Source organism: Rhinolophus ferrumequinum, chromosome 3 (genome assembly GCF_004115265.2).
Source record: "Rhinolophus ferrumequinum isolate MPI-CBG mRhiFer1 chromosome 3, mRhiFer1_v1.p, whole genome shotgun sequence".
NCBI classification, from domain to species: Eukaryota; Metazoa; Chordata; class Mammalia; order Chiroptera; family Rhinolophidae; genus Rhinolophus; species Rhinolophus ferrumequinum.
In genome coordinates, this window is record NC_046286.1 from 94,655,265 (window position 1) to 94,681,680 (window position 26,416).

The 26,416-nt window shown below is 40.5% G+C and overlaps 1 protein-coding gene across 4 annotated transcripts in view; it reads left to right on the forward strand.

The window, feature by feature from the left end:
• The window catches only part of ESR1 (estrogen receptor 1), a 358,432-nt gene that overhangs the window by 95,590 nt on the left and 236,426 nt on the right, over positions 1-26,416 (forward strand). The window contains exons 1-2 of one of the 4 annotated variants that reach the window (XM_033103072.1): positions 6,436-6,924; positions 8,937-9,461. In XM_033103072.1, the coding sequence (XP_032958963.1) occupies positions 9,007-9,461 (455 nt within the window). In that variant the 5' untranslated portion in view covers positions 6,436-6,924; positions 8,937-9,006. Of the gene's footprint in view, positions 1-6,435; positions 6,925-8,284; positions 8,691-8,866; positions 9,462-26,416 lie in introns of those variants that run through there. The other 3 variants (XM_033103074.1, XM_033103075.1, XM_033103073.1) reach the window with 3 other exon arrangements.

Genomic DNA, 26,416 nt, shown 5'->3' on the forward strand with positions numbered 1-26,416 from the left:
TGCTTCTAATTTTTCCTCTAAGTTCTGGTTCTGAATTCTAGCCATTACATTCACTCTTTTTGGGTGAAGTTACTGAGGAAGTCAGTTTAGCAATGCAAATATGGTATCTGATAGGGGTTTAAACATTCACTCTGCAAATTGTATGTATTAGAGGCTAACTATGCGTCACGTAATGCACTAAGCAATGAACTTGTTACTTGGAAAAACACAGTCCCTGTGTGCCTCTTTTCAATTTATAGGTCAGTGGGAGATTACAGAGAAATACACAGGAAATTCCAACAGCATGATGAGAGCTATAACTGAGGATTTTTTGGAAGATATAGGCATTCATAGGTGAGGCACCCAAGAGGAAATCAAGGAAGACTTCCTGGTGGCTGTGATGTATCAAGGGAGATTGTAAGGATGGGTAGGAGGAAGTCAGATTAAAAGGTATGAGTGAATCAGGTAGAGTGGATCATACATGTAAACATTTGGACTCCGAGTCCAGAGGGTTTGAGGAACTTGAAAGTGATTCAATATGTTAGGAGTATAGTACCTGTGGGAGAGTGGGTGGGAACTGTGGGAGAATGAGAATAATAATTTCAGTTCCTTGATCTTTAGATAGATTATTCTTCCTACAGTGTGGAGGAATACATAGGGAAGAAAAAGGCCGGAGGCACATCTTGGGAGAGAAGATAGTGGCCTAAAAATAATAATGATGATGAGAAAAGGAGGTAGACTCAAATGAGATCAAGGAAACAGAAAGAATAGAAAGATTTGTGATGCATCAAATATGGGGAATGAGAAAGAGGGCCAAGGCTGAAGGCTGTATATTTTTGGCTTGTGCAATTCCATGAATGGCAATGCCTCCTGCTGAGATAGGAAACAGAGGGAAGAGTAGGTCTGGGGAAACAATAACTTAATTTTGGACAAGTTGAACTTCAAATGGCTAGTGCATAGTAGGTGCTCAATAAATATTTACTGAATGAATGACCATGCAAGTAAAAATGTCTAATGGGTCCTGGAAATGTGGATCTCCTGATCAGCGAAAAGATCTTGGTTGCATACTTCTATTTTTAAGTCTTCAGTTTCCAGATGAAACTTAGAACCGTGGGAGCGGTTGAGATCATTCAGAGGAAGGAGCATAGAGGAGACAAGCAGGGTTTGGGGCTGAATGCAGAGGGATGCTGACACCTGAGGCAGAGTTTCTGTCAGAAGAGGCTGAGTAGGAGGGGCTATTAACATAGGACTAAACACTAAATCCTTAGAGGTAAGCTCTTTGAGGGCAGAGGTATTTGGTTTGTTTATTTTGGGATGCCTGCTATAGACCTGTATCTCTTCAAAATTCTTCTGTTGAAGCCTTAACCCCCAATGTGACTATATCTGGAGATTGGGCTTTTAGGAGGTAATCAAGGTTAAGTGAGTTCATAGGGTACAGCCCTGATCCCATACAATAGACCTTGTAAGGAGAGAGAGCATTCTTCACCATGTGAGGACACGGGGAGAAGACAGCCGTCTGAAAGCCCGAAAGTGACTCCTCAGTAGAACTTGACCCTGCTGGCACTCTGGTCTTGGACTTCCAGCCTCCAGGTCTGTGAGAAAATCAACTTCTGTTGTTGAAGGCACCCAGACCACAGTATTTTGTTATGGCAGCCTGAGCTAACTAAGACAGCCCAAACAGTTGGAAATCGTCCTGGTAAATAGTAGGTAATCAATATTTTTTTGAATGACTTGAATAAATGAGTCATGACTTGGCATGCTTATCAATATATCACTTCCTTGAGACAGCGTGATTGTGATTGAGGGGCTCAGGGGAAGGGAGGAGCTCTGGTTAGCATGAGGCCCCGGGTGGGTAGGGAGAGACGGAGGAAGCTGTTTATCCAGATGAGTGTGGTAACAAAATAGGAAGAAAGGCCGTCAGAAGCTCAAAATGTACAAATCTCTTCTTTTTCTTTTTTCTTTACCATTTGACTAGGGTTGATTCTGAAATTGGGCAAGGTTCTTGGTTAATTACTAGGTGTGTGTGTGTGAGTGTGTGTGTGTAAAGGCCCTCCTTAACATTAGATAGGACTATTGGAATCCATGTGAATTTAGACACAATCTGGATATGGCTCTTCACAGAGAAATAATACCCGAAGCCGGCAATGAGATTCCTCAAGTAAACAACAGATAAAGGGAGGAAGAGGGACACGGTGTCATAATAATTGGGATAATTGGAATTCTTTTATCACTCATGGCACTTGTAGTGAAAGTACTTTCTGAATTGTCTTCTGCTGCTTGCAGTATAGTTCTGACATATTTTAAAAAACGTTTTCCAAGAAAATGTTAAGATGAAATTTACTCAATTCTAAATTAAATCTGAAATCACTCATTGTTTCATAACAAAGAGTAGCCATCTTGCTTGACATCCAAAAATTCAAACTATCTCCATCAAGTTCTGCGTAGGAAGCCAGGAAATGGCAGGTCCCAGGTTTTGTGAAAGTAAGTTTCTTGGGTTTGATTCTTGGCTTATGTATCATTAAAAAAAGGTTTTTTTGACTGAGGGTTGCTAGATGGGCGGGGGGGGGGGGTGGCGGTAAGGGGGAAGGTGAGGGGATTAGAAAACAATCAGTAACCACAAGATGGCCACGGGATTTGAAAATTAATCTGGGTAACGTAATTTAGTAGTTACCAGAGGGTAAGCGGGTTGGGGGGTGGGAGATGAGGGTAAGGGGGATCAAATATGTGGTGATGGAAGGAGAACTGACTCTGGGTGGTGAACACATAATGTAATTTATAGATGATGTGATACAGAATTGCACACCTGAAATCTATGTAATTTTACTAACAATTGTCATCCCAATAAATTAAAAAAGAATAAAAAAAAAAGTCTTAAAAAATGAATAATTTATAAAAAAAAAAAGAATATCTCAGGAAGGATTCAAAAGCTCTGATATTGGTTACTCTGGGAAGAGAAAAGGGGTTGCTTGAGAAACAAGGAAAAAGAAAGACTTTTCATTCTATCCTTTTTAAATTATTTGTGTGAATTATGATTACCATTTTTTAAATAAATAAAATTTAAGTTAAAAAAAAAGTTTTTTGGAGTAAAGGTGGGAAGAAAAGGCTGTTAAAGAATCTGATTCCACTTAGCTTCTCATTAACTTATATCTTTGCAAGTTTATGTAACACTTGATTGTGTAAAGCCTGTTCTAATTATAAAGGTACAATTCTGTGGTTAAAGGAAACTACTCCAGGGCGAGGGGTCTGCCTGAGAGAAGGATGGCTCTGTACTTTGATGTCCTGGCAAAACCAGAAGTCCAACACCTGGCTGGTGGTGCCATTGGTTGGACATGGGGTCTGTGTGCTCTAGTTTGTAACAGGTCATGGTCCACATTCTCAGCCGGGAGACAGCATCCATCCATCGTGACAGAAATCTCAGAACAGTGGTTGCCTATACAGGTTAGGGGTCAACGAGAACGGGCATGAGGGGAACTTTTTTGAAGTGATGGAAATACTCTACGCTTTCACTGAGCTGACTGTTACATGGGCATATCCATCTAGCCAAACTCGTCAAAGTGTGCCTGGAAGATATGCGCATTTCACTCCATATAAATTTTACCTCATAAAACAAAAATCAAACGTCAGTTGAAAAAAGTCTACGAGCTAATCAAAAGCCCTTAAAACAAATGGGCTGACTATTTTTAAAATGAGCAGCAACTTAAAAGTCTTCGTTTTTCTTCCACTTTAGAGGGAAATGGATGGTGTCAGATACATGCGCAAAGGCAAGCTCCCAAACAGCGCATTTATAATAAAAATAATGACCAGTTTGAACATAGCTAGACTTTCATGTCTCAGAGTGAAAGAACCATTTCTAGTAGTATAAGCTATTTTGGAAACAGTTCCACATTTATTTTCTTTCGTGTTTCTGTTGGAGGAATAATGTTTTTGTAAATGTAAAAAGCTTTTAATGGAACTACAGAAGAAACTATGTTTGGTCATAGTATTATCTGGTTATGAACTAAAAATTCAGAGCTTCCTTGTGAATCATGCTGCCCAAAATTGCAGGCTTAATCCTCGAGATTGTATGAATTTGAATTTTGACTTTATGGTCTCAGTCAGTATGAGGATACTAAGATAATCCTTTAGCAAAAACACTTTTGAAAATGGTCGAACATTACATGGAAAGTTAGCTTTTGGAGATGGTTATCCAGATGGATGTGATATTATTTTATCCTTTTAAGTAGCTGGATTAATGAATTAGCCAATCATCCATGACCTAATATGAGCAGGCCCAGTACTCAGTACTCAAAGAATCCCCAAATAACGGTATGCACACCCTGTCCTTAAGGAGCTACTGAGCAGGATGAGGGGATGACAGATATAATAATAACTCAAATTCAAAGAAGAATGTAATAAATGCATGAGAAATTCCATTGGAGTTCAGAACAGAGGAAATGCCTTTGGAATAAGGAAGCGTTGTAGATGTGTTGGTGATTGGGCTGGGCCTTAAAACATGACACGCTTTCCCCTGACAAGTCAGCAAAGTGGTGGTCGCAGGCAGAGAGGACATCATCAGGAAAGTTTTGAGGACCAGGCGTCTCACGTTTGTCTTTTGTTGAAGCACAAGCTACACGTGGAGCAGATACAGTACACAGGATGTAGTTATGGAAAAAGAGGAGGCCTGGAACTCCTGGGGAAGTACAATCTGGATGAAGGGTGGAGTTGTTGATGAGATCCTGAAGGAGTGAAAACTGAGGAAGTCAAAGGCAGCAGGATCTAGAAAGAAGTAGGGGGAGGGAAGAGGCAGAGGTTCCAAGGAGGCTCCTACAACAGGGAAGGTGATGAGGGGCTGGAGGAGGGGGATAGAGGAGGAAGGGAAAGGGAGAGAGGGCAAAGCTGGAATGCTCAGGAATAAGGGAGGCAAGAGAAAGACAACCGTCAAAGAAGACTCCCAGACTGAAATCTGGGCAACTGGAGGGACAGAGCTGCTGTTCATCGGCCAGGTGTGTTGAGAGCGACACCACGTCTGGGCGGGAGAGAATGATGAATCACTGTGAACAGGCTAGCATCGCCCAGGAGACTGCTAGAAACGTGAGTCTGGAGATACACGCAGCAGTGGAATTAGAGAAGTAGACTTGACCTTTCTTCACCTGTGAGGACCGTAGCGTCACGGCAGGGGGTAAGCATGTGCAGCCTGACAGTGTAGAGAGGGGGGAGGAGAGAGTGGGGAGCCAGACTGTGAGGTACTAGAAGCCCTAGAAGAAAACCGGCAAGGTGCAGTATCCTTTCCCGGCCAGTGTCACCAAGCCTGGAGGACGAAGCTTACCAAGAAGAGCAAAGAGATTGATGGAGAGAAAATGTGCAAGAAAACTGCCTTTACTGGATTAACTTTGATTATTAGTCTCAAAATACTCAAAGGTCTATAAAGAGATAGCTAGGCTTTTTATTCTTCCTATGTTCCAGGAGAATATTTGGAGCTACTCCTTCTCTTTCTTCCTTCTTTTTCTTCCCTTCTTTTCCCTTCCCTTCCCTGTCCTCCCATCCTTGCACATTCCTGTTTATTTTGGACTGGCCTAGAAATGGGTGGCCACTGTTGACCAAAAAGAGGAGTCAGATTCCCACTGTCACCTATAAGAGAACTGTCTTTCTTTTTCATTATTTGACTCATTGCTGATTGTGGATGGAGACCTGTGCTCCAGTATTGCACAAATATTGGGTCTTTCATGGCACGAAATATATATTTGCAATATGACATCATTAACATTTTTGTAATTTTTTAAATATAACTTTTTACTTCTTTCTTTGTACTGGTCTCAAGAGCCACTCATAAATCTCTCAGTAACTGCATAGGGTCCCGGGGCCAGGGACCGGCCACTCCTGGCATTGTGATTAGTCATTTAATACCTAAGGCAATGACTAATGTCTGGCAATGAAGCCTCCGGTAGGAGTCATGTGTCCTGGGACCCTGGGCGAGGGCACACTGGGAATACCTTATTGCTGGGTGTTAGTACCACACTCAAGACAAAAGTTGAGGACCAGGTAGATCCACGTGGGCACCACCAGGACACAAGAGACCCCTCCCCATGATCAATGCTGGTCCAATCAGAAAGACTAAAATGAGTTTAAAACAAAGGTACCCACCTTTGTCTTATCTTCATACCTCAGCTTTTAATAATATATATTTTTTCATGTGTTTACAGAAAGCAGTCAACTGAGCTATTCGTGGAAAGATTTGTGGGTTTGGTTAACGACGTGGAGGAGTATTACATTTCAGCTGGAAACACATCCCTAGAATGCCAAAACATTTATTCCAAAGTTTGGTTTCCTGGTGCAATTGGAGGCACGGCAATAGTGTGTCTAGTATGTCCGTTCAGAGACTGGAGGCTGGGGCCAGCAAAGCATCTGATCCAAGTGTATCCCAGAAGGCTTTTATTGTTAAATTATATTCTTCAGGAAAAAGCGCCCATGTCACATTTTTAAAACTTGATATCCACACACTTTTGACTGGCATTCTCTTTTAGCCATAAGCCTATGATTTACAGCAAGCCTGTTTTCTCTCTTGCTTCAGATGGCAGCGGAAAGCATGGGTCACTTTCTGGGCTCCATGGATAAGGAGCAAAGGGGACTGGAGTTTTGCTTCTCCCCAAGAATGCTGACTCTGACTGTGCCACCCTGCTCTCCACGGGGAGACAGCAAGCTTCTTACTCCCCATTGCCATTCATCCAGTTCTGTGCAGCAGCCCAGCTGCTGTGTCTGCCGGGAGGGGCTGCCAAGTGCCCTGCCTACTGGCTGCTTCCCGAATCCCTGCCATTCCACACACAAACACATCCACACACGCTCAGCCTTGCTCACACACGGAGCCACACGCACATGCGGGCACATTCCTCCTTTCATTCTCACTGTCTCAGCTCTTGACTTCTACGAGCCCATGGAACCTTTCTGGAAAGACGTTCTTGATCCAACAGGGTAGGATTGTTTTGATTTTTCTATCTGTAGCTTTAGCGTTTTGAGAAAGCAACTTACCTTTCTGGCCAGTGTCTGTATCCTAGCAGGGAGATGAAGATTTGCTGTTTTCCATGTTTTTTTCTTTCTTTCTTTCTTTCTTTTTTTTTTTTTTTTTTTTGTGTGTATGTGTGTGTGTGTGTGCATCTCCTTTTGCTTTCAGACTTATAGCATACTTGGTGTAATTTATATATAATTTGGCAGGTTCAGATTTTTAAGAGCCCTATGAAGTGCTTTTGCATGTGTTTAAAAAAGACATTTGAAAATTGGAAGTGTGATTTATGGAAACGAAATCATCTGCAAAAAAAATTGCTTTGGAAAGTAATGGTTGCTGGCCATAAAGAGAAATATCTGTGATTCACCTAATGTGGTTTTAACCCTTTCTTTGTTACAAATCTATAGTTATTCATGCTAAGTTCAGTTTTGGCTTCATATAAAATCTGTTATATCTGCATATGTTCCTCAAATGGTCTGTCTGTCTTATAAGAATTAGGTAAAATGTGCATTTATTAGTATAAAAATATTACTATTAGTAACAGTAACCTTGGCTTTTATATATGCCACAAATATTTTTCCAGGTACTCTGTTGGGTGTTTGGGGTAGCAGTTAAAGCAAAGTATTAATGGTTGCATCAGTTGGTCATTTCAGAATCTATCAGGCAAAGGAAGTTTACTAAAAAGTCTAAACTGTTCAAGATTATGGGTGCATAATATATTCCCGAAGTCTTTGGTGTCTCTCTCTCTCTCTCTCTCTGTGTGTGTTTATCTTTTAATTCAATTCAAAACTTTTTTCAATTTCTTTTTTATCTGGCTTTTGATTCTGCATATCCTAGCCCACTGTGAACTGAGAAGGTCCAATTGTAGGATTAAAGAACAGAAATGTATCATTGCAGTTTAAAATTTGTTGGTTAGACCAACAGTGTAACATAATTGCCAAAGATGTGGTTATTGACCTGAAGTTACGTTTTGTATGAAAAGGTCACATTTCATATTCAGTTTTCTGAAGTCTTAGTTGCATAACTGGTGGAAGGCATGGATACCCGTGTGCCCCTACTCAGAGGTTTTTGTGAATCATCATTCACATCAGAATTCCTAATGGGAGCAATACTGTGGTCCAGCCCAAACATACAAGTCAGGCTGGGAGAATCGCACCAGGTCATGGCTGAAAGGGACCACTTTGGGAGAATGTGCAAAAGGGAACTGAGGTCCCGCAGCATTCTCCTGATTGCAAGTACAGCTCTTCCTATATGAACATCTTGAATCTCAGCCCCCCCCTTCCCGCCCCCCAGATGCCTCCTACCTATTGCGTCCCTGCAGCTGCTAAACATAGCTGTCTGTAGCTGGCTGCATATGCAACTGCACACCCCACTCTATCTCCGTATCTCAGAGTGGTCCTCCCCAGGGTCATTCTATGTACACACTACATATTTCCAGCCAACAAGAAGAGTGAATCAAACAGTAAGAGAGACAAACAGAGATAGATTGGAGCCTGGCACCGGGGCATAAGGCAGCACGTTAGAGAAAGCCCGTCCCTGGATGAGTCTTCCCAGTTCATTTTAAGGCCGGTCTTCCCTGGGCCACCTTTAGAAGTTCCCTCTGAGCCCCCGCCCTCCTGCTGTGAAATTCAGCCTCCATCTAGCAGCGGCAAGTAAAGTTCAGGGAAGCTGCTCTTTGGGATCACTCCAAGATGAGTTGCGCCTGGAGTGATGTTTAAGCCAATGTCAGCACAAGGTAACAGCCCTTGGCCGGCTTCCAGCACCTTTGTAATGCATATGAGTCCGGGAGACCCGTACTTAAAGTTGGAGACCGGGAGCCTGGGAAGTTGGCAGAGCGCGCTCGCGCCAGGCTGCACTTGCTCGGGGGAGTCTGGCCGCCCGGCCCCGGGAACGAGCCGTCTCTCAGGACAGGGCCAGAGCTCGCATCGCGGCGGGACGTGCACCGTGCCGCCTCTAACCGCCGGCTGTGCTCTTCTTTCAGGTGGCCGGTTGGCTGCTGAGCTTCCTGCCGTGTAGGGAGACAGTTTGCACCTGGCCCGCGGCCACTGACCATGACCATGACCCTTCACACCAAGGCGTCCGGAATGGCTCTGCTGCACCAGATCCAAGGGAACGAACTGGAGCCCCTTACCCGCCAGCAGCTCAAGATCCCCCTGGAGCGACCCCTGGGCGAGGTGTACATGGACAGCAGCAAGCCTGCCGTCTACACCTACCCCGAGGGCGCCGCGTACGACTTCAACGCGGCAGCCGCTGCCTCTGCGCCGGTCTACGGCCAGTCTGGCCTCGCCTACGGCCCCGGGCCGGAGGCGGCCGCATACGGCGCCCACAGCCTGGGGGGCTTCCCGCCGCTCAACAGCGTGTCGCCCAACCCGCTGGTGCTGCTGCACCAGCCGCCACCGGAGCTCTCGTCCTTCCTGCACCCCCACGGTCAGCAGGTGCCCTATTACCTGGAGAACGAACCGAACGGCTATGCAGTGCACGAGGCCGGCCCTCCCACGTTCTACAGGTACCGGCGCTGTCCGCAGAGCCAAGTCGGGGTGGCCGCGGCGCAACTGGTGGGCGGGAGCGAGCGAGAGCCAGGGGGTGGCTGCAGCGCAGGCTGCGGGGCTGGCAACGCTGAGCCAGCTGAGCCGCGCAGCCCGGCCCCGGGGTTATTTGTGGATGTAGCGCTGGAGAGTCAAGTTCCCTAGCTTGGCAGCGTAAAAAAAAAAATCTATTCTCCACCCCCCACCCCCCGCTTGAGAGGCAGATATGAAACCTCGTGTGCTTCCTAACTAAACAAATGTTGGAAAACCTTACAAAGCAGCAGTTATTTGTGGGGGGAACACCCCAAAGCAAATAAACACAAGGCGCTTTGAGTCCCTCCTAGTAAATGTCCTGCTTTGGGATTTAAGGCTGGAGGTTTTTGGGGTTAGGGGAAACTTTGTTTTATTTATTGTTATTTAAAAATTTATGTTTTAATGTGCTTGCAAAATTTCCTTTCATCTAGAATTTCAGATTGGAAATGTGCATGTAGGGGTGATGATGATGATGAATTATTTGGGAAGCGATTCCCGGCACCCACTGTCCTCCTCCTCCCCAGCCCAGATGCAGGGCTTTATTGAACTGCACTCCTCCGGGAGCAACAGAGCAGTTGAATGGGTCTTAAGTTTCTGATTTCTAAGTTATCTGGCTGGATCCCTGTTGAAACAGGTTGCTGGCATATGACTTATGCCAGCCAGAAATTTACAGGTGTCCTGTGAGTTTAAAACATGTCATATGGAAGCACGAGTGTTTTGGAATACCCTCCTGCCAGTTAAATCACATTTCTGTCCTACCAGGCAGAAAATGCCGGTGGAGTCACGTGTGTGTGTGGGGAGGTGGGGTTGGGGGGTGGCGGTGAGCTCCTTCTGCACCTTTCAGTCACTGTGGAAGAAGCACTAGCAGTTCAGGACACACGGGAACACTTTTGTGACTTAATTGGTAAACGTTTTATAGCCTTATTTTTTTTTTCTAGTAGAGATTATACTTTCCTTCCCCCCCCACCTCATTTTCCCTTTGATAATTACTCCTTTTACTCCCGATGGATTTGGGGAGAGCTTACTTGGGTGTTTATGGTGAATATCTGTGCCCTAGGAGTCCCCTGGACACGGAAGCCCTAGAGTGGGTTTGAGAGGCCTCTGGGTGCCCACGTGGCTGGGTGCTGAGTTAGACATTGCTTGACTGCTCACCGGTATCAGACCAGCCTCCACCCTCACCCAGACCCTTCATTGCAAGCCATAGACCAATTTTTCCTATTCAGTGTTCTATTTCCAGAGATATTTATAGCAGAAGAAGCAGGAGGAAGGTGCAGGTTGGCCCCAGAGGATACTGAAGGGCAGTTTTAGGGTATCTGAACTTACCCGGTATCCTCAGCCCCTCAAGGGACGTTAGAGCATCCCATAGCCAAATAGGTCCAGTCTGAGTTATTACTTAAAAGACAATGAACAAAATAATAAAAAACTTTAAAAAAGAACAAAACTTTAAAAAACATATTTCAAATTCACTTCACTTGTTTTAATTCGGGGTTAAAATGAAAAGAGAAGAAGAATTTATTCTGCCCACTTTAAAAAAGTGTTAGAACAAAACATAACGATTATATCTAATTCACACACATTTGAAACCCCTTGATATGAGGGAAAGCAGTGGTACGATGTGAATTCCATAACCTTATGATGGACTCCAGAAACTATTTTTTTTCATTAATTTTCAATTCTTTTATTGCAAATTAATGCCGTTGAATTTCAATGGGCACTAATGAGACTGCTCCTCGGTGGATTATCGACTGCCTGGCTACTAATTACAAAGTGATCATGGTCAAATAAAAAGGGAATCACGTTTTATTTAAAATTGTTCATTATCCCAGTGGCAAATAATATTGCTATAATATGCCCTATCTTAAACTTTTTGCATCAGATCATGTTCAAACACTTTTAGAATAATACAAAAAAAATGACAAGGGACTTAAAAAAAGTAAAATAAAACAAAACAAAACAAAAAGCAAAAAAACCCAAAAAAAACAAAAACCACCCTCACACAAGTGGGATTTTTTGTGCAAATTCAGTTTTAGAATGATTTTGTTCTTTATAGTTTATTTCCCATAACGTCCTTCCTCTTTTGTTTGAATTCTGCCTCTTACTACCCAGAGAGGAGGTGAAGGCTCTATCCACGTGTTTATTTAATTTTTATTAAAAGTTATTTAATATTCCCCTTTCAGTTTCCCTGTTTGAATCACTTGGGGTAAAAAGTAAAGAACTGATTAGATTTTTTTAGGAAACTTTAATTTTCTGTAGTAGTTATCAAAAGTTTGGGGACTGAAAGCAGTATTTTCAAACTGCTTCTTATGACCCAGAGGATGGTGAAATCGGTTTAGTGAGTCTAGAATATTTTTAAAAAGGAATAAAATAGAGAGGAATGTAATAGAAAACATCAGAGTGCATAACATTTAATAGGGTGGGTTTTGTTTCGTGAAAAATTATTTTAATTATACATGCTTGTGCGTGCAGGTTGTGATGTAAAATGTATTTCTTACTATGGGTTGAGATCAAAAAGGTTTGAAAGCAATCGGCCTAAAATACTGTGTTTAGTAGAAAACAACAAAAAAAATCAGGTAAGTGCTTGGTTGTTTTATCTGCACAAACCAAGAAACTATTTTGATTGTCTTAATTTTATTTTACCCCTATAAATTAGTTGGTGTCTTTAGGTCAGTTAGATTAAGCTTTACTATTTCTGAATCTTAACTTTTATGTTTGTAGAATGGTGCTATCATGTGGATTGTCCACCTGAGTGTCTCACTGGGATGTTCAGAAAATGTATGTGAAGTTCACATCATTTAGCATTAAGATGCTATGGTTGCTTTCTTCTACCGTATTTCCCAGAAAATAAGACAAAGCCGGACCATCAACTCTAATGCGTCTGTTGAAGCAAAAATTAATATAAGACCTGGTCTTATTTTACTATAAGACCGGGTATGATATGCTATGATATGATATGATGTAATGTAATGTAATATAATACTGGATCTTATATTAATTTTTGCTCCAACAGACGCATTAGAGCTGATAGTCTGGCTAAGTCTTATTTTCGGGGAAACACGGTATGCATGAAGAAATGTAACAGGTAAAACTACCCTGGGCATATCATAATGTGAGAAACATTATCATATGGCTCAACCAATTGTTAGTAAGAGGGAATAAATTCATAAATACGCAAGCTGTGACTTTGCAAGATATGTCTGACCTAAAATTTCTGGAGTAAGGCAATTGGGAGTCACCTTATCTTGGGTTCCTTTTTAGAGTTCAAACAATTTACGAAGTTTGAATAAGCTGAAGATGAAACTTAATTATGTCCACCATGATTTTAAAATTTAAATGAGGTATTTAATGCTCTGTGTTTATTTCAGTTTTATTACTCAATAATCTTGAAGGCTAAATATTGCTCATTTCTCCAAATTACCTGACAAACATATTACTTTGCATCAAAGTCAGTGCCCTAGTAATTTGTATACTGTTATACTGGCTGTATGCATATTTTGAATACTAGTTTGTCCATTGCTGATCATTTAAAATGATTTCTTAACTTTGAACAAGACTCATCTCTAGGGAGATATTTCAATGGCTAATTTTCAAGTTTCCAATATTTCTTTCCTTGTATTTTGGTGATATTTTAGCACCCTTTCTTTCTGTTCTTACTTTTTTCATTCATTTAAATTATTACTGTTTACCTGACACTTTGTATTGGTCTAAAAATAGTTCAAGGAGCTACATCTTGCCTTGAGAATGAGTGTATTTTAGGTTGAAAACAGAATCACATCTTCAATCCCCATTTCATTTTCACCTACTCCATATGGCTTGTACCTGTTTGTTACAAAGCCTTTGAAGGATAATTGGTATTTATTCTAATCTTCTTTCTCATAGTCAGTTAATTTGGGCCCCTGGATTATTTTTGTGAATATATTTAGAATATGACATTCATAATTTGGGAATATTCAGTTTCAGCATTTTGGTTTATGATTGTTTCAAGGGTATAAAAGACGCGCAGGAAACTGAAAAAGGCAAGGACAATAGATATCAGGAAAATTATAAAAGGTGTCAAACTTTCTGTTAATGATAAGACATTAGTAATTTTGTCAAATGGGATAGTATACGTGAAAGTGGTGCATAAGCTATGCATGCATTTAATATTTTATCATTATTTCACACATTAATATTTGTCCTGGTGCTTTTGTAAGCTAAAGAACACTGTAGGGAAGAACAGATTTAAGTAGTCAGGAGTTTCACTACAAATATAGATTGATGATAATATGAAATCATTTTCTTTGGAAGCCAAATTTAAATAAAATCTTTATTACCATCTGCAACATTTATTTGCAACATGGGTTATCATAAATAATATTTATCTTATAGATATATTTTTAAAAAGTCAAAACCCTGATTATGTGAAAATATTTTTACACAAGGAACTATATGAATTTTAGTTTTCTAAAATGCATATTCAGCACAAAGATAATACATCTAAAACCACCCTGTGACTTCAGTATTATTTTTAATGTAACTTTAGAAGAACACAGTAGAGAGAGCAGCATGCTAAGTGTTTTCCCTTTTTTTCCAGGGTACACTGAATGGATAGAGGCAAATAAAGTCATTTAGTTGAATTCCAAGTCTCAGTTTGCTCATTGAAGAAAGAAAAACATAGAATGGCCACAACTCTTTAGAACCAAAATGCCTACTCCAGAGAAAGATGCTATATAAATCCCCAAAATACTTGAACACAAACCAACCAAAGTGAAAGTGTAAGGGATTTCATAGAAAGGAGGCATCCCATCAGTCATTGAGTAGTTTTGTATTTTAAACTCTGCCAGTGAATTGATGGATAATGTCATTTTAAAAACCAGTGTGTCTGAGCTGTCCCCTACTCCATCCCTAAAGTATACCCTCACTCTGTACTCTGAAATCTGAGGATTTAAGTGCGGGAGGTAAAGGAAAGCACGTTTATGATATTCTCGATCGCATGAGGGAAGAAACCATAATTGCGGAATTCTGTACCTTGGAGAATATTAGTAGGAATTAGGGGGAAGTTTTGCATTAATCAACAATACTTTCAATTATGTGTATATGTATAGATCCTATTAAAAATATGAAGGATGGAAAGACATTCCTTTTGGTCCCCACTGACAAAATTTTATGTAGTTTAATAAAGTAATAACTTCAAGAAGCTAGGTCAAATAAGAAAGCGTGTGACTGACATTTATGGTGTGATGGTGGAATCCATGATGGTGGTGGTGGTGGTGGTGAGAATGGTGGTGACAACGATAATGGGGATCATGATTCTTGGTGTCAGTTTGGGTTGGTACTGATTCTGGATGCCTACTACAGAGCTGGAGAAGTTTATCCTATACAGAAATCAAACCCTTTTAAGGTACTTGGCTCATGTTTGTGAACCTATAATTTACGTATACAGTCAAACATTTTAATAATGACATTATTAATAATTTAATACCATACATCTAATAAGTAACTATAATTGCTACAAAGAAAATTAAAACAGAAAACTCCAAACAAGACTGGAGTTTTTGTTTTCGTTTTTCCTCTGAACTTTTTAGAGGGATAAGTTGTGGCCTTAGTTTGCTTCCGTAACATCTTCTACTTGAATCCAATGTGTTGTCTTTAGTGAGATAGTAGGCTACTTTGTCTTGTAATTTCCTACTTTCTGGGGCCCCGAGGAATTACGCTTGGGGAAATTATAGTTCACTTAAAGTTAATTAAGAAATGTTCAGGACTAGACATGTACAAACGAGCCCTTGACAAACTCCTATGTGGTTCTTTTTGAGAGTTCCCCAAACGTTGTCAAGCTCAGGAGGAATAAACGGCTTCTGCCATTTAATGTCATGATTCTCACCTTTAGCTCAGAAGCTGCAGAACTGTCTGGTCCCAAAGTCTCCCGCACCCTTCCTTGGTTGAGTTCCAGCCTGCATCCTCCGGCAGTCTGGGTAGGGCCCCGGCAGCCAACGTGTGTGCATGCCAGGTACTACTGCCTGGGCAGTTTTCTTGGCAACTGGACTCGCTTTTCTGACCTAGAGGCTTGGGATTTCTTCTAAGACCCTGAAAGTAAAAGACAATCCTCTTTTTGTTTCCTGCAACTAAATGATGTTAGAAATAGTGATTTTTTTGCATTGGCGTAATTCCTCTGCTGATTTTTTTTTTTTAAACAGTCCATTCTCAATATTTTCTTGTTTCTTTGCTTGATTTTCAGTGTTCTTCCCTTTAAACACTTTTTGGCCTCTTTCCCCTTTTCAAGCTTTCTTTCTTCTTTTCTGTTTTAGTCACTTCATCCGTGTATTCCCAGATTTTTCTTTCCATCTTTTCTAGTTTATTTCTTTATTGACTGTTTCATCTGTTTTTATTTTTTAAATGAAATTTGGAACAGGGCTCAACAGATTTCCTGCCTGGCAATGGGGAAGCCAGCGGTGTAAGAACAGGTCTTAATATTCCAGAGCGGCATTAACTACAATAAAAGTTTCAAAAATGATATATTTTTCTTGTCGCCAAGGAAAGAAGCTTAAAACAAACAAAATCAGGAAGAAATTTTCATTTAGTGGAATTGTTTTGACAGCTCATTCATTCATTCATTTGGCAACCTCCTTCCAAATTGTGTAGCTCATCAGTGGCATAGATGAAATAAAATGCATTTTTGTATTCCAGGCAGTTCATATATCAATGCTAGTATATAGCAGCCAGGAAACATTATTACATGAATGGGTGAACTCCTAGGACCTCATCCTTCCACACGTACATTTGGTATGGAGATAACAACTACAAATGCCATCTTGGCTGTTGTCTCCTGGTGGACCAGGTTTCAGGGGTTCTAGATGCATGTGAACTTGGACAAGGCGCTCAAAGCTGACTGTAATTTCCCACCTGTTGACAAAAACACTCATTTTTGAAATGTTATAGGTGTGTCCATGATTTATTTTATTTGTTTCATGAAGGTATTTTAAATGTGTGTGTGTTTTTTTTAAATAACAATGCAGCATTATCAGATCCATAACTGATTTTAAGGGTCCTTATGGGTGCTGTATGTTACCTTTGACTTCTGTTTTTGTATTTTTGAAGATCTTACAAATGGTTGTATTTATTTCTGCTGGGCTAATTGAAGGAATTCAGAGAGAAAGCATGTAATTCCAATTTGAGTGCAAGAGGCAATTTAGTTACATTGAGAAGTTATTTTCTTTAGTTACCTGAAAAACCTTGTGGGGTGCTCAGAGGCCTTTTCGATTTCTAAGAGGAGGCACCCTGAGCACTGGCCCAAACAGAGACATAACTGTCAAGACTGGATGCCTGTCAGCCTTCAGCGATGTGCCAGGCTCACGAAGTCCTGAGAAGCTGTTCATGGTATGAATGGCTGCTGGTGGTGGGCAGGCAGCACCAGGTACACTGACCCGCTCAGGTCTGTTGTCTGCAAGAAAGGCCGTTCAGGAAGGATCTGACAGGAAGAATGTAAGGAGTGTGTGAATCCCTCCATCCCTAAGGAGTAAAAGGAGAAAGAAAGACTCCACAGGGCATCACAAGTCCAGTCCATCCCCATTATTTCTGGATTCTGTATTTACGAATTCGCCTACTTTCTAAAATGTCTCTGTAACCCCCAAATCGATACTCATGCCACTTTCTCGGTCATTCGCAGACATGCAGAGTGGTGAAAAATCTGAGTCACCGACGTGCACGTTCCCAGCTGAGGTCAAACGAGGTGGCACACTGCCTTCTGGTTTCAGCTCTCCTGCGGGAAGCAAGTGTCCTGCTCCGGGTCTATTTAGCGCCACTTCTTTTTTTCGTATCTTACCCTTTCTGTCGGTGATTTTGCTGTTTAAAAATGACCCCAAGTGTAGTGCTGAAGTGCTGTCTAGTGTTTCTGAGCACAGGGCTGTGATGGGTCTCACTGAGAAAATGGTATTAGATAAACTTGGTTCACGCGTAAGTTATAGTGCTGTTGGGTATGAATTCAATGTCGATGAATCACCAGTATATGTTAAATGTTGAATAAGATGTCTTTAAACAGAAACACACACACACAATAAGGCTCTATATTGATTGGTTGATGAAAATACAATGATCAGAGAGGCTCACAAAACCCAACCCTGTATCTCCCCCTAGGGGGAGTGGTTCACTATTCACTGGTTCAGTATGGGTGGCTACTTTATCAAACGTAATTACTGCCAATATCGACAGTCGATTTATGTAACAGAGTGATTAAAATACAGGTTTGGAAGGCAAGCAGCGAATGTTTCTGGTTGACTCCTGCCTAATTGTGATCTCTGGTTCAATGTGGGATGGCATTTACTCATCAGTAAAGTGCCGGTCAAAACACGACCTACATCTTTCACTTGTTGTGAAAATTAAAAAATTTCGTAGATGTCAAGGGCTTAAAATGTGCATGGCACTTAGCAAGCCATTATTTTTTTTAAATTACTTTTTCAGACAGAAATTGGCAGCTATACACCAAAGAAGGTGACTATGAGAGCTTTTTAAAACTCATAGACACAGACAATAGTTTAGGGGTTCCCAGAGGGTAAGGGGGGAGGGGGACTCTAGAAGAGGGTGAGCGGGGTCTAATATATGGTGATGGAAAGAGAACTGATTCTGGGTGGTGAACATACAATGTGAGATATAGATGATGTATTACAGAATTGTACATCTGAAATCTATGTAACTTTACTAACAATTGTCACCTCAATAAACTTTAATTTGAAAAAAAAAAGAATCTGGAATGTTCATAACTTCCCCATATTTGCTTGTTTTGCCTTCAAGGGACAAACTTTAATATCCTATTGTGATTAGAAGTTAAACTTCCTAAAGAAAGCCGGAAGCTAGTATTTCTTGAAGTGCTTAATATATCCTAAATTCTGCGCTAGAAAAACAAAACAGGGCAACTGTAGTCAACTCCAAATAAGGAAACATCAATCAATTAACCAATAAAAGGAGTGAAAGGCATTACGTACTGTGTACTGAGGCAATCCCAGAGAGAGAAGTAGTTGAAACTGAGGTAAGCAGTTTATACAAAAGCTGTGACGTACAGAGGGCAAGGAGGGGATTTGTGTGTGGTTTAGGACAATGGAACTGGGATTAGAAGAGGCACGGAAGGCAACACTTCTAGGGCCTCCAGAAAAGTGATTTTCCACCTTCTCCGCACATTAGATTCAAGGACGATTTCAGAATCATCCAGATGATTAAAAAACTACCGAGACCTGGGCCACATCTCAGTGGTTCTGGTAATTGCTTTGGGCTTGAAGCGGGAATAAGCAATTTAGAAAAACAAAACAAGACAAAAATACCATAGGCTTTTCTCCTGTGTCGTCTACTGATTAGCAGCCGGACTTGCCTGAATGTGATCACAGTTACTCTCCCTACAACTATGTATCTCACTTTTAAAGACGGGGTTATGCAGGTAGGAGACCTCCGAGGGAATGGTTAGGGTTTTGCTGTACTCTAACCCCAAGGAGGAATGTTCAAACCCAGATCTGCCTGATTTCCAAGTCCTCCTTTCATGGAGCCAGCTGGGTACCAGAGGCAGAGGGTAAAAGGCATGCCGAGGAGAAAGAGGACAGTAGCATTAATATCTAATCCATGTCTTTCCAAAATAAGATTTCAGGTAGGCAGTTATCTTGGATATGGACTAGATGCCAGGAGGGCCAACTGAAGCAGACTTTGCCATAGGGTATGAAGAGGAAATTAGGAAACGGCCTACAATATGGATGCAAATACAACATCTATGTACTGACATGACTGAGGTTTTTATTCTGTGTTTAGATAATTGAAGGTATTTGAAACCCTTCAACCTTCCTCCCAACGGGGTTCTCTTTCTTTCACTTTTTCAGGTAGTTGCCACGCACCAGACTCCAGTATTGTTTATACAACTTTAAAATTTTAACTGTCAGTCCAATGGGTTGATTGCACAGAATTTCCAGTTGCGTGTTTGGAAAAGCTCCTTGAAGGCTTTAAAGTGAACGACTTAATTGAAGCTCTCCTCGTGTGTTCCTTTCCATCACGAAGCATTGGGTTGGGACAAAAGTAATTGCAGGTTTTGCAAGTTTCAAATTTTTTTTTTTGTAACCTGTTCAACTGCAATTACTTTTGTATCGACCTAATATTTGCAGAATTCTTTCCACAAATGCAATACTTGCTATTTTTAATGCCTAACCCCGTGTTTACATTTTAGAAGACTCATTTATTGCTAAGGGAGGTGGGCATCCAGGCACTCCACCTCGGCATATAAGCCGAGGGCATGGTTTGGTGAGGCTTTTCCACATTGCTCAGTTCTCAAGGCTGCTGTTTTTCTCACATGACTGTCCAGAATCATCAGCCAAACGCAAATCTTGGAAGTCTTAGAAACATGTATAAATGCAACTTCTCTGGTAGGGCTTTCCGGTCCTGATTTTTTTTTTAATTAAAGTTTATTGGGGTGACAATTGTTAGTCATGTTCCATAGATTGCAGGTGTACAATTCTGTAATACATCATCTATATATCACATTGTGTGTTCACCACCCCGGTTCTCTGTTTTTGAGGCTCAGCAATTGTGATCGATGGAACCAAAATTGCTTCTCTATAATGAGTGCAACCCACTTGTAAGAAGTCTGTGTTTGACACTAGGAAATGGCTAGCGAAATGATTAGATCACGTGTGGAAACATTCATAGGTCCTAGCGTTTTTATGCTGAATAAGCGTAGTTCACAGGATGCACCGCCGGTCAGCTTTCAGGACGTCTTAAAAACACAGACAAGACGTTTCTTCTCAATATCTCGCATGTCATTCTCTCTTTTCTCTACACATAGCCAGCTTTCTGTTATTACTGTAAAAGGTTCCTTAGTGGTTTTTCAGCTTTTGAGCTTTCAAACTCTGATTTTTCAGTTTGTTCCTAGAGCATACTTGAGAACTGACTCTGGATGGTGAACACACAATGCAATATAGAGATGATGCATTATAGAAATGTTCACTTGATACCTACATAATTTTACTAACCAATGTCACCCCAATAAATTTAATAAAAATTAAAAATCCAAACCAAACCAAACAACAAAAAAACCCTTGATCTGATCCTTCCTCTGCTTTTTAAAGAAACCGTCAGTGGCTTCTCACTAGTCACAGGACACATGCATGTTCCATTGTCTGACATTCAAAACCCTTGTAATTTAATTCCAGCTAATCTACTCCATGAAGATCTTGTTCAAAACCAGATTTAAGTGGCAATGTCCCACTTGTAGTTCTCATAGTCACCTCCATGTCTACCATTTCTTCCTGCTTGTCCCATCTCTGTTGGGCTGATTCTACTCAGAAGTCAGAATTCAGCTCAAATGCCACCTCTACCAGGTGGGTTTTCTCCTGCACATTCTTTCAGTGTTCATTGTATTAATACATATGCAGCACCTCTTGGTACCTCTGTTATGGAAATCACTGTATCATGCCTTTCATTATGGTTGTAGGTAGATTTGTCTCCCCCATCTCTTTAAAAAATTTTTTAAATTTTATAGATTAGATTAGACTAATTTAGTAAATTTTGTTAATTCATGTATATATTCACTCAGTCAACACACTCTGTTGAGTCATATACCAACGTCTGTGGTAGGTACAGACCTTGGACACTTCATTTCTGATGAAGTCACTCATAGTCTAGTGAGGGAGATGACAAGTGTATAGATAATTGAAAAACAGTGGAATAAGAATTGTGATAGAGAAGGGACCACCAGGGGCATTGAGGAGGGACACTTAACTAGATGGAGAGCCACCATCTCTTGATGCTGAAGTCCAAAAAATCTTCATGGAAGGAGGAGTTGGCCAGGCAAAGAAAGGCAAGCAAGGCTGTGAAGAGATGCTGAGACTTGTTCCCTGGTACTCTCTACGGTTCCAGCCCAATTCCTTGGGTAGAATAACTGCTTAGCAATTTACATAGCCAAAATATTGAATTAACAAAATAAGGGTAAATTGTTAGGAATCAGAGAACTAATGTTAATAATACCTACTGCTAGTATTTTTGAACTTAGAGCGCCAGGCACCATGCTGAAAGCCTTAAATGATGATCTTATTAAATCTTTACGCCAACTGTAGTTGGTGTAGTACTGTTAGTATTCACATTTCATGGATGAGGAAACTAAGAGTGAGAGAGGGGAAGTGACTCACTCAAGATAACACAGCCAAGAATGGAGGACTGGGGACTCTACATCTTGAAAGTGGACTCTGAAGTCAAGTTTTAACCCACTAAATTATGCAGAAAAATTGACAGGACGTCTTCTGTCACTGATAGATTTACTCGGCAATTGGGGTGTTAACTTCTTGTTAATTTTTTATATTTAGTTGTGACAATGGTTTAATCTTAGACTGTGTCCTGAGGTTACTTCTTTTAGTTTTATGGGAAATCGCTATTTTTATGATGCTTGCTAAAAGCATGTTTAAACAATTTTCCATTAAGTAAGGGGATATTTTCCCTTCTGATATCAGAAGGAACCATTAAATAAAACCCTATAAAGACTTCCTGATAGCAACCTTATGCATTCCTTTGCATATAAAATCCACGCAACAATTTTAAATCTGTACAGAATTATATAGTGCTCCTTTGGTCCTGTCCTCTCATTATGCAGATAAAACCATAAAATCACAGTATTTTTAATCTAGGAGAGACCTTAGGCAGCATGTGTCCCTACTTCTGTATTTTCCAAGTGAAGCAATTGAAGTGTAAAGAGGTGACGTGTCCTTCTCAGGGTTTCCCAGCTCATGCAGGCAAAGTCAGGACTAGAACCTATGTCCGCCTCCAGCCCACTACTTCATATTTCACAGATGGAGGCATGAGCAGCCTCTGTTCACTGAGGACATAGAGGGCATGCCATACTTATTGTTGTAGTTTTAGCAAAGCTCAAGCAAAGTGGAATGAAGGATTCACTGCCTGGTGCTGATCACAACAAAATTAGAATGATGGCTAAAGTGAATGTACCAGCCGTGCACACCTATCCAGACAGCGCATCTGTTTAATTGGCATATGGTCCATGTGAGAATTTGTTTTTACCTTGGTTTGTCACTTCAGTTTTAAGGATCTAGTGGAAATTTATTTCCCATACTACTTACGTTTAGATTATTTCTTCTCAGTTCTAATAATTATATCTTGTTTACTTTGTGATTAAAGATTTCCTTTCTTGTTTTCCTGTTTTCTGTTTCCAGGGCTTAATAGTAAGGAATTACTTTACCAGATTTCTCTGGAAACTTACATCAACTCCTTTCAGATTTCTGAAGCAGCTGGATGCTATTTTTATTCCACAATTACCAATGTGAAAATGGAACTTGCATTATTTCCTAATCGATATTTCACTTTAGTGTTGGCAAAATTGAAAAAAAGAAAAAAGAATTCAATCTGTATTTGATCCAGCAGCCAGGTTCCAATAGGAATTCTTTGTAATATGGTCCCTATGTTGAAAAACATGTGTCTTCTTTGAGGCTAGTTGCTAACCCCAGTGTTGGTTATATACTGTTTACTATTAAACTTTTTCCCTTGTAGTTTAATATTGTTCTAGGAAATGAAATGTAAGTTTAATAAGAATGGCAACTGATGGAACCATATGTCATACATATAATTAATGTTCCTGATAAATGTGTTAAAGAAGGGCATGATTGATGGGTTATAACTGTACTAAACCAAGATGATTTGACACCATTTATGTGTAGAAATCTACATTTATCAGGATAGGGTTTATAGTTAAACAAAACTATAGTTTTTTTTTCTTTCAATTTTTTTTAATGAGTCAAAGAACTGTTAGAATTGTGAAGTAAAATATATGAAAAGGAGATGTTAATAATCTTACAATTCACAACACTGTGAAGAGAGCATGTAGGCATTAAAAATGCTTCTTACTAACATTCTATGACTTTTATATGTGTGAAAGAAAAACATTATGAGGTGGTAGACATTAATATAGACTTTTTGAGGTTGCCCTTCCCACTTTCTCTTTTGTGAAAAATTGTAGACCAAAATGTATTTTCTTCCGGTTGTAAAAATGATTTAAGTATCCTCTCAGCAAAATGACTTCCACTAAGAAATTGGGAACAAAACTACCACAGTGACATTTTGAGGGGTGTTTGTGTTGCATTCTTTATTCCGGTGGCTCTTTGCAGACAGATGGCGCTAAGCACAGAGAGAACAATTAGGTAGGTGGACGGCAACTTTTTCTAAGTCACTAATTCTCCCTGGAAGATGATCATTTTAATCCTCTCAAAGTTTAGGTTAAAACTTTGTAACTGCATCTACATGAAAGAGAGCTTCAGCACGTAGACAGAAAATGAGGCAGATCAGTTACAGCCACATGCCTCCTGGTCGTTCCTGTGCTAGAAAGTGCTTACCTGTGAGCCAGCTTCTCTGTGGAGACCTAAGCTCTGTGAATCAGAAGCTACATTAGTCTCTTACACGCCTAGGTAATTTTAGTAAATGGGTGAGCATTAATTTAATGCGGTATCTCCTTGGCCCAAGAGTTAATGCACCTTCAAAATTGCCTAATTTTGTCCAAAACAGACTTTTGTCTCTTGACAAGAAAAACATGGCTAGGCCTGTGATGATTAACCTTTCCCACTGTCCTGAACTCACCTCGAATTCCTCCTGAACTCATGTGTCCCTGTGGCTTTCTTGAAAAAAGTATCGTATTTTAGATTGCCAAATAAAATGTAGGATACCCAGGTAAATTCAAATTTCAGAAAAATAGCCAGGAATTTTTCAGTATAATCATATCCCATGAGATATTATACTAAAAAATTCTTTGTTGTTTATCTGAAATTCAGTTTAACTGGGCATCTTGCTGTTTATTGGCAAGACCTAGCCAATAAACAGTTTACTGTGTTTCTCTTTCTCTCTCTCTTTCTTTCTTTCTTTCTTTCTTTCTTTCTTTCTTTCTTTCTTTCTTTCTTTCTTTCTTTCTTTCTTTCTTTCTTTCTTTCTCTCTCTCTCTCTCTCTCTCTCTCTCTCTCTCTCTCTCTCCCTTCCTTCCTTCCTTCCTTCCTTCCTTCCTTCCTTCCTTCCTTCCTTCCTTCCTTCCTCCCTCCCTCCCTTCCTTCCTCTCTCTTACTGTGTTTCATTTTTAAAGCCTGAAGGTTATCTTTTATGGCTTCCCCTTATAGCTAGTACACAGATGCGTCCCAGTCTTTTCTTAGTAGGAAAGGAGGTAAGCAGATATAGAATTGCACACTTATTTTTGTCATAATTATTGATTACAATTAAGGATCTAGGTTTAAATTAAACACAGAACGACCTAGCTGTTCATTCTATTACCTGAAAAGATAGATAATTGAAATACAAGGGAAAATATTACAATGTAATATTACAGTATTATACTGCATGAGGAGAAAAATCAAAGAGTAGGATCTAGTAAAAAGAGATCTTGTCCTCAGAATTAATAGTTAGGTAACTTTTGTGAGAAATTAATATAGTAAGTGCTTTAGAATTAACACTTGTTTTGGTTGTTTTGGGGGAATTTTCTTAGTTTTGCAGCATTATTGGATTTCAGGGAATAGTGCTTTAGAAAAACAATTCTCTTAACCGCTCACTAAAGTGTGAAAGATCTAGAAGATAAAGTATGACGCTTACCTAGATGAAGCATTAAACAGATCTCCACTTCTCCCTCCTCCGCCTCTTCAGTTTGCAGACTTTGGGTTGGCTGAACTGATAGCAGGAGAACTTGAACTTGACCTTGGTGACTTGGGAGACAGTGCTGCATGAGGGGCCTCTGATGCATGACTACAAATGGTCTTGTAGGGATGGGGTGTATCACAGGGGGATCTCCACTGCGTGGATACAGAGGAAGCTGTAAAGACATCAAGGTGTGAAAAAGGGGATGCCTGGGAGTCAGTGAGATAAGGAAATGCTCTTCTGAGTGTAGGCCAGATAACTACTATGCTTCCCCGAAAATAAGACCTAACTGGAAAATAAACCCTAGCATGATTTTTCAGGATGACATCCCCTAATGCGTCTTTTGGAGGAAAAATTAATATAAGACCCGGTTTTATTTTTGGGAAACACGGTATATATATGTAATTTCGGGGGGTGGGGAATTTTCTGAAGTCTTTGGTGAGACCATGGCGAATGGAGTATAAGTGAGAATTCCCAAGTCCTCAGACATATTTCCTTTTACCCAGTGTTAACCCAAGGACACTGAAGAGCTCCTAGAGTCATACTCCAAGGCAAAGACAGGAAGAAGAGTTGGAGCAAGGCTAGACGTGTGTTCTCCAGAGTTTTCAGCTGCTTAGGAAACTTGTTGCTTTAGTGGGTGACAGCTGAGGTCACTGGCTGACAGCTGAGTGATTTTGCCCCATTTGGAGGTGAGCCAGGTTTGAGCGGAGCCCTGGGGATGGGAAGGTAGTGAATCGAAGACTGGTTTGGTTGGTTGTTTGTTTTTGGCTTCCTAGCATGCTTAGACCTTGCAGAATTATAGCAGAAGAATCAGGAAGGGCATTTCAGAGCTAAATATAAAAAGTTATAAATACCACTTATAAGCATAATAAAGGTATCTAATGTTGATTTTCCTCTGACCAAGGCCAAGTCTTATAGGAAGATAGAGTAAGTGGAGTAGAGACTGGGAATCTGAGCCCTCACCCCAGAGATTTCAGGTTGCTTCTGACTCCACCGTCTAGACAAAACCATCAGATGATACAGTCTAGCAAGCGGAGGACTCTCTGGAGGCTTCTGTCCAGAAATGAGGAGAAGCTTGCAAATGTAGAGGCTAGAACTCTCCGGCTTATGCCAGGAGGCCTGAGTCACTAATGTTTACAAAGAGTAACAGAGCAGCTGTTTTTGTTTGTTTTCATTTCACAGTATTTATTGATTTTATTTTCAATAGCATATAATTTAAAAAATCATCTGAAAATTTCTCTCAAAGTATACACCTCTAATTTACAACCTTCTTTTGACTATGCAAATGAACCCAGTC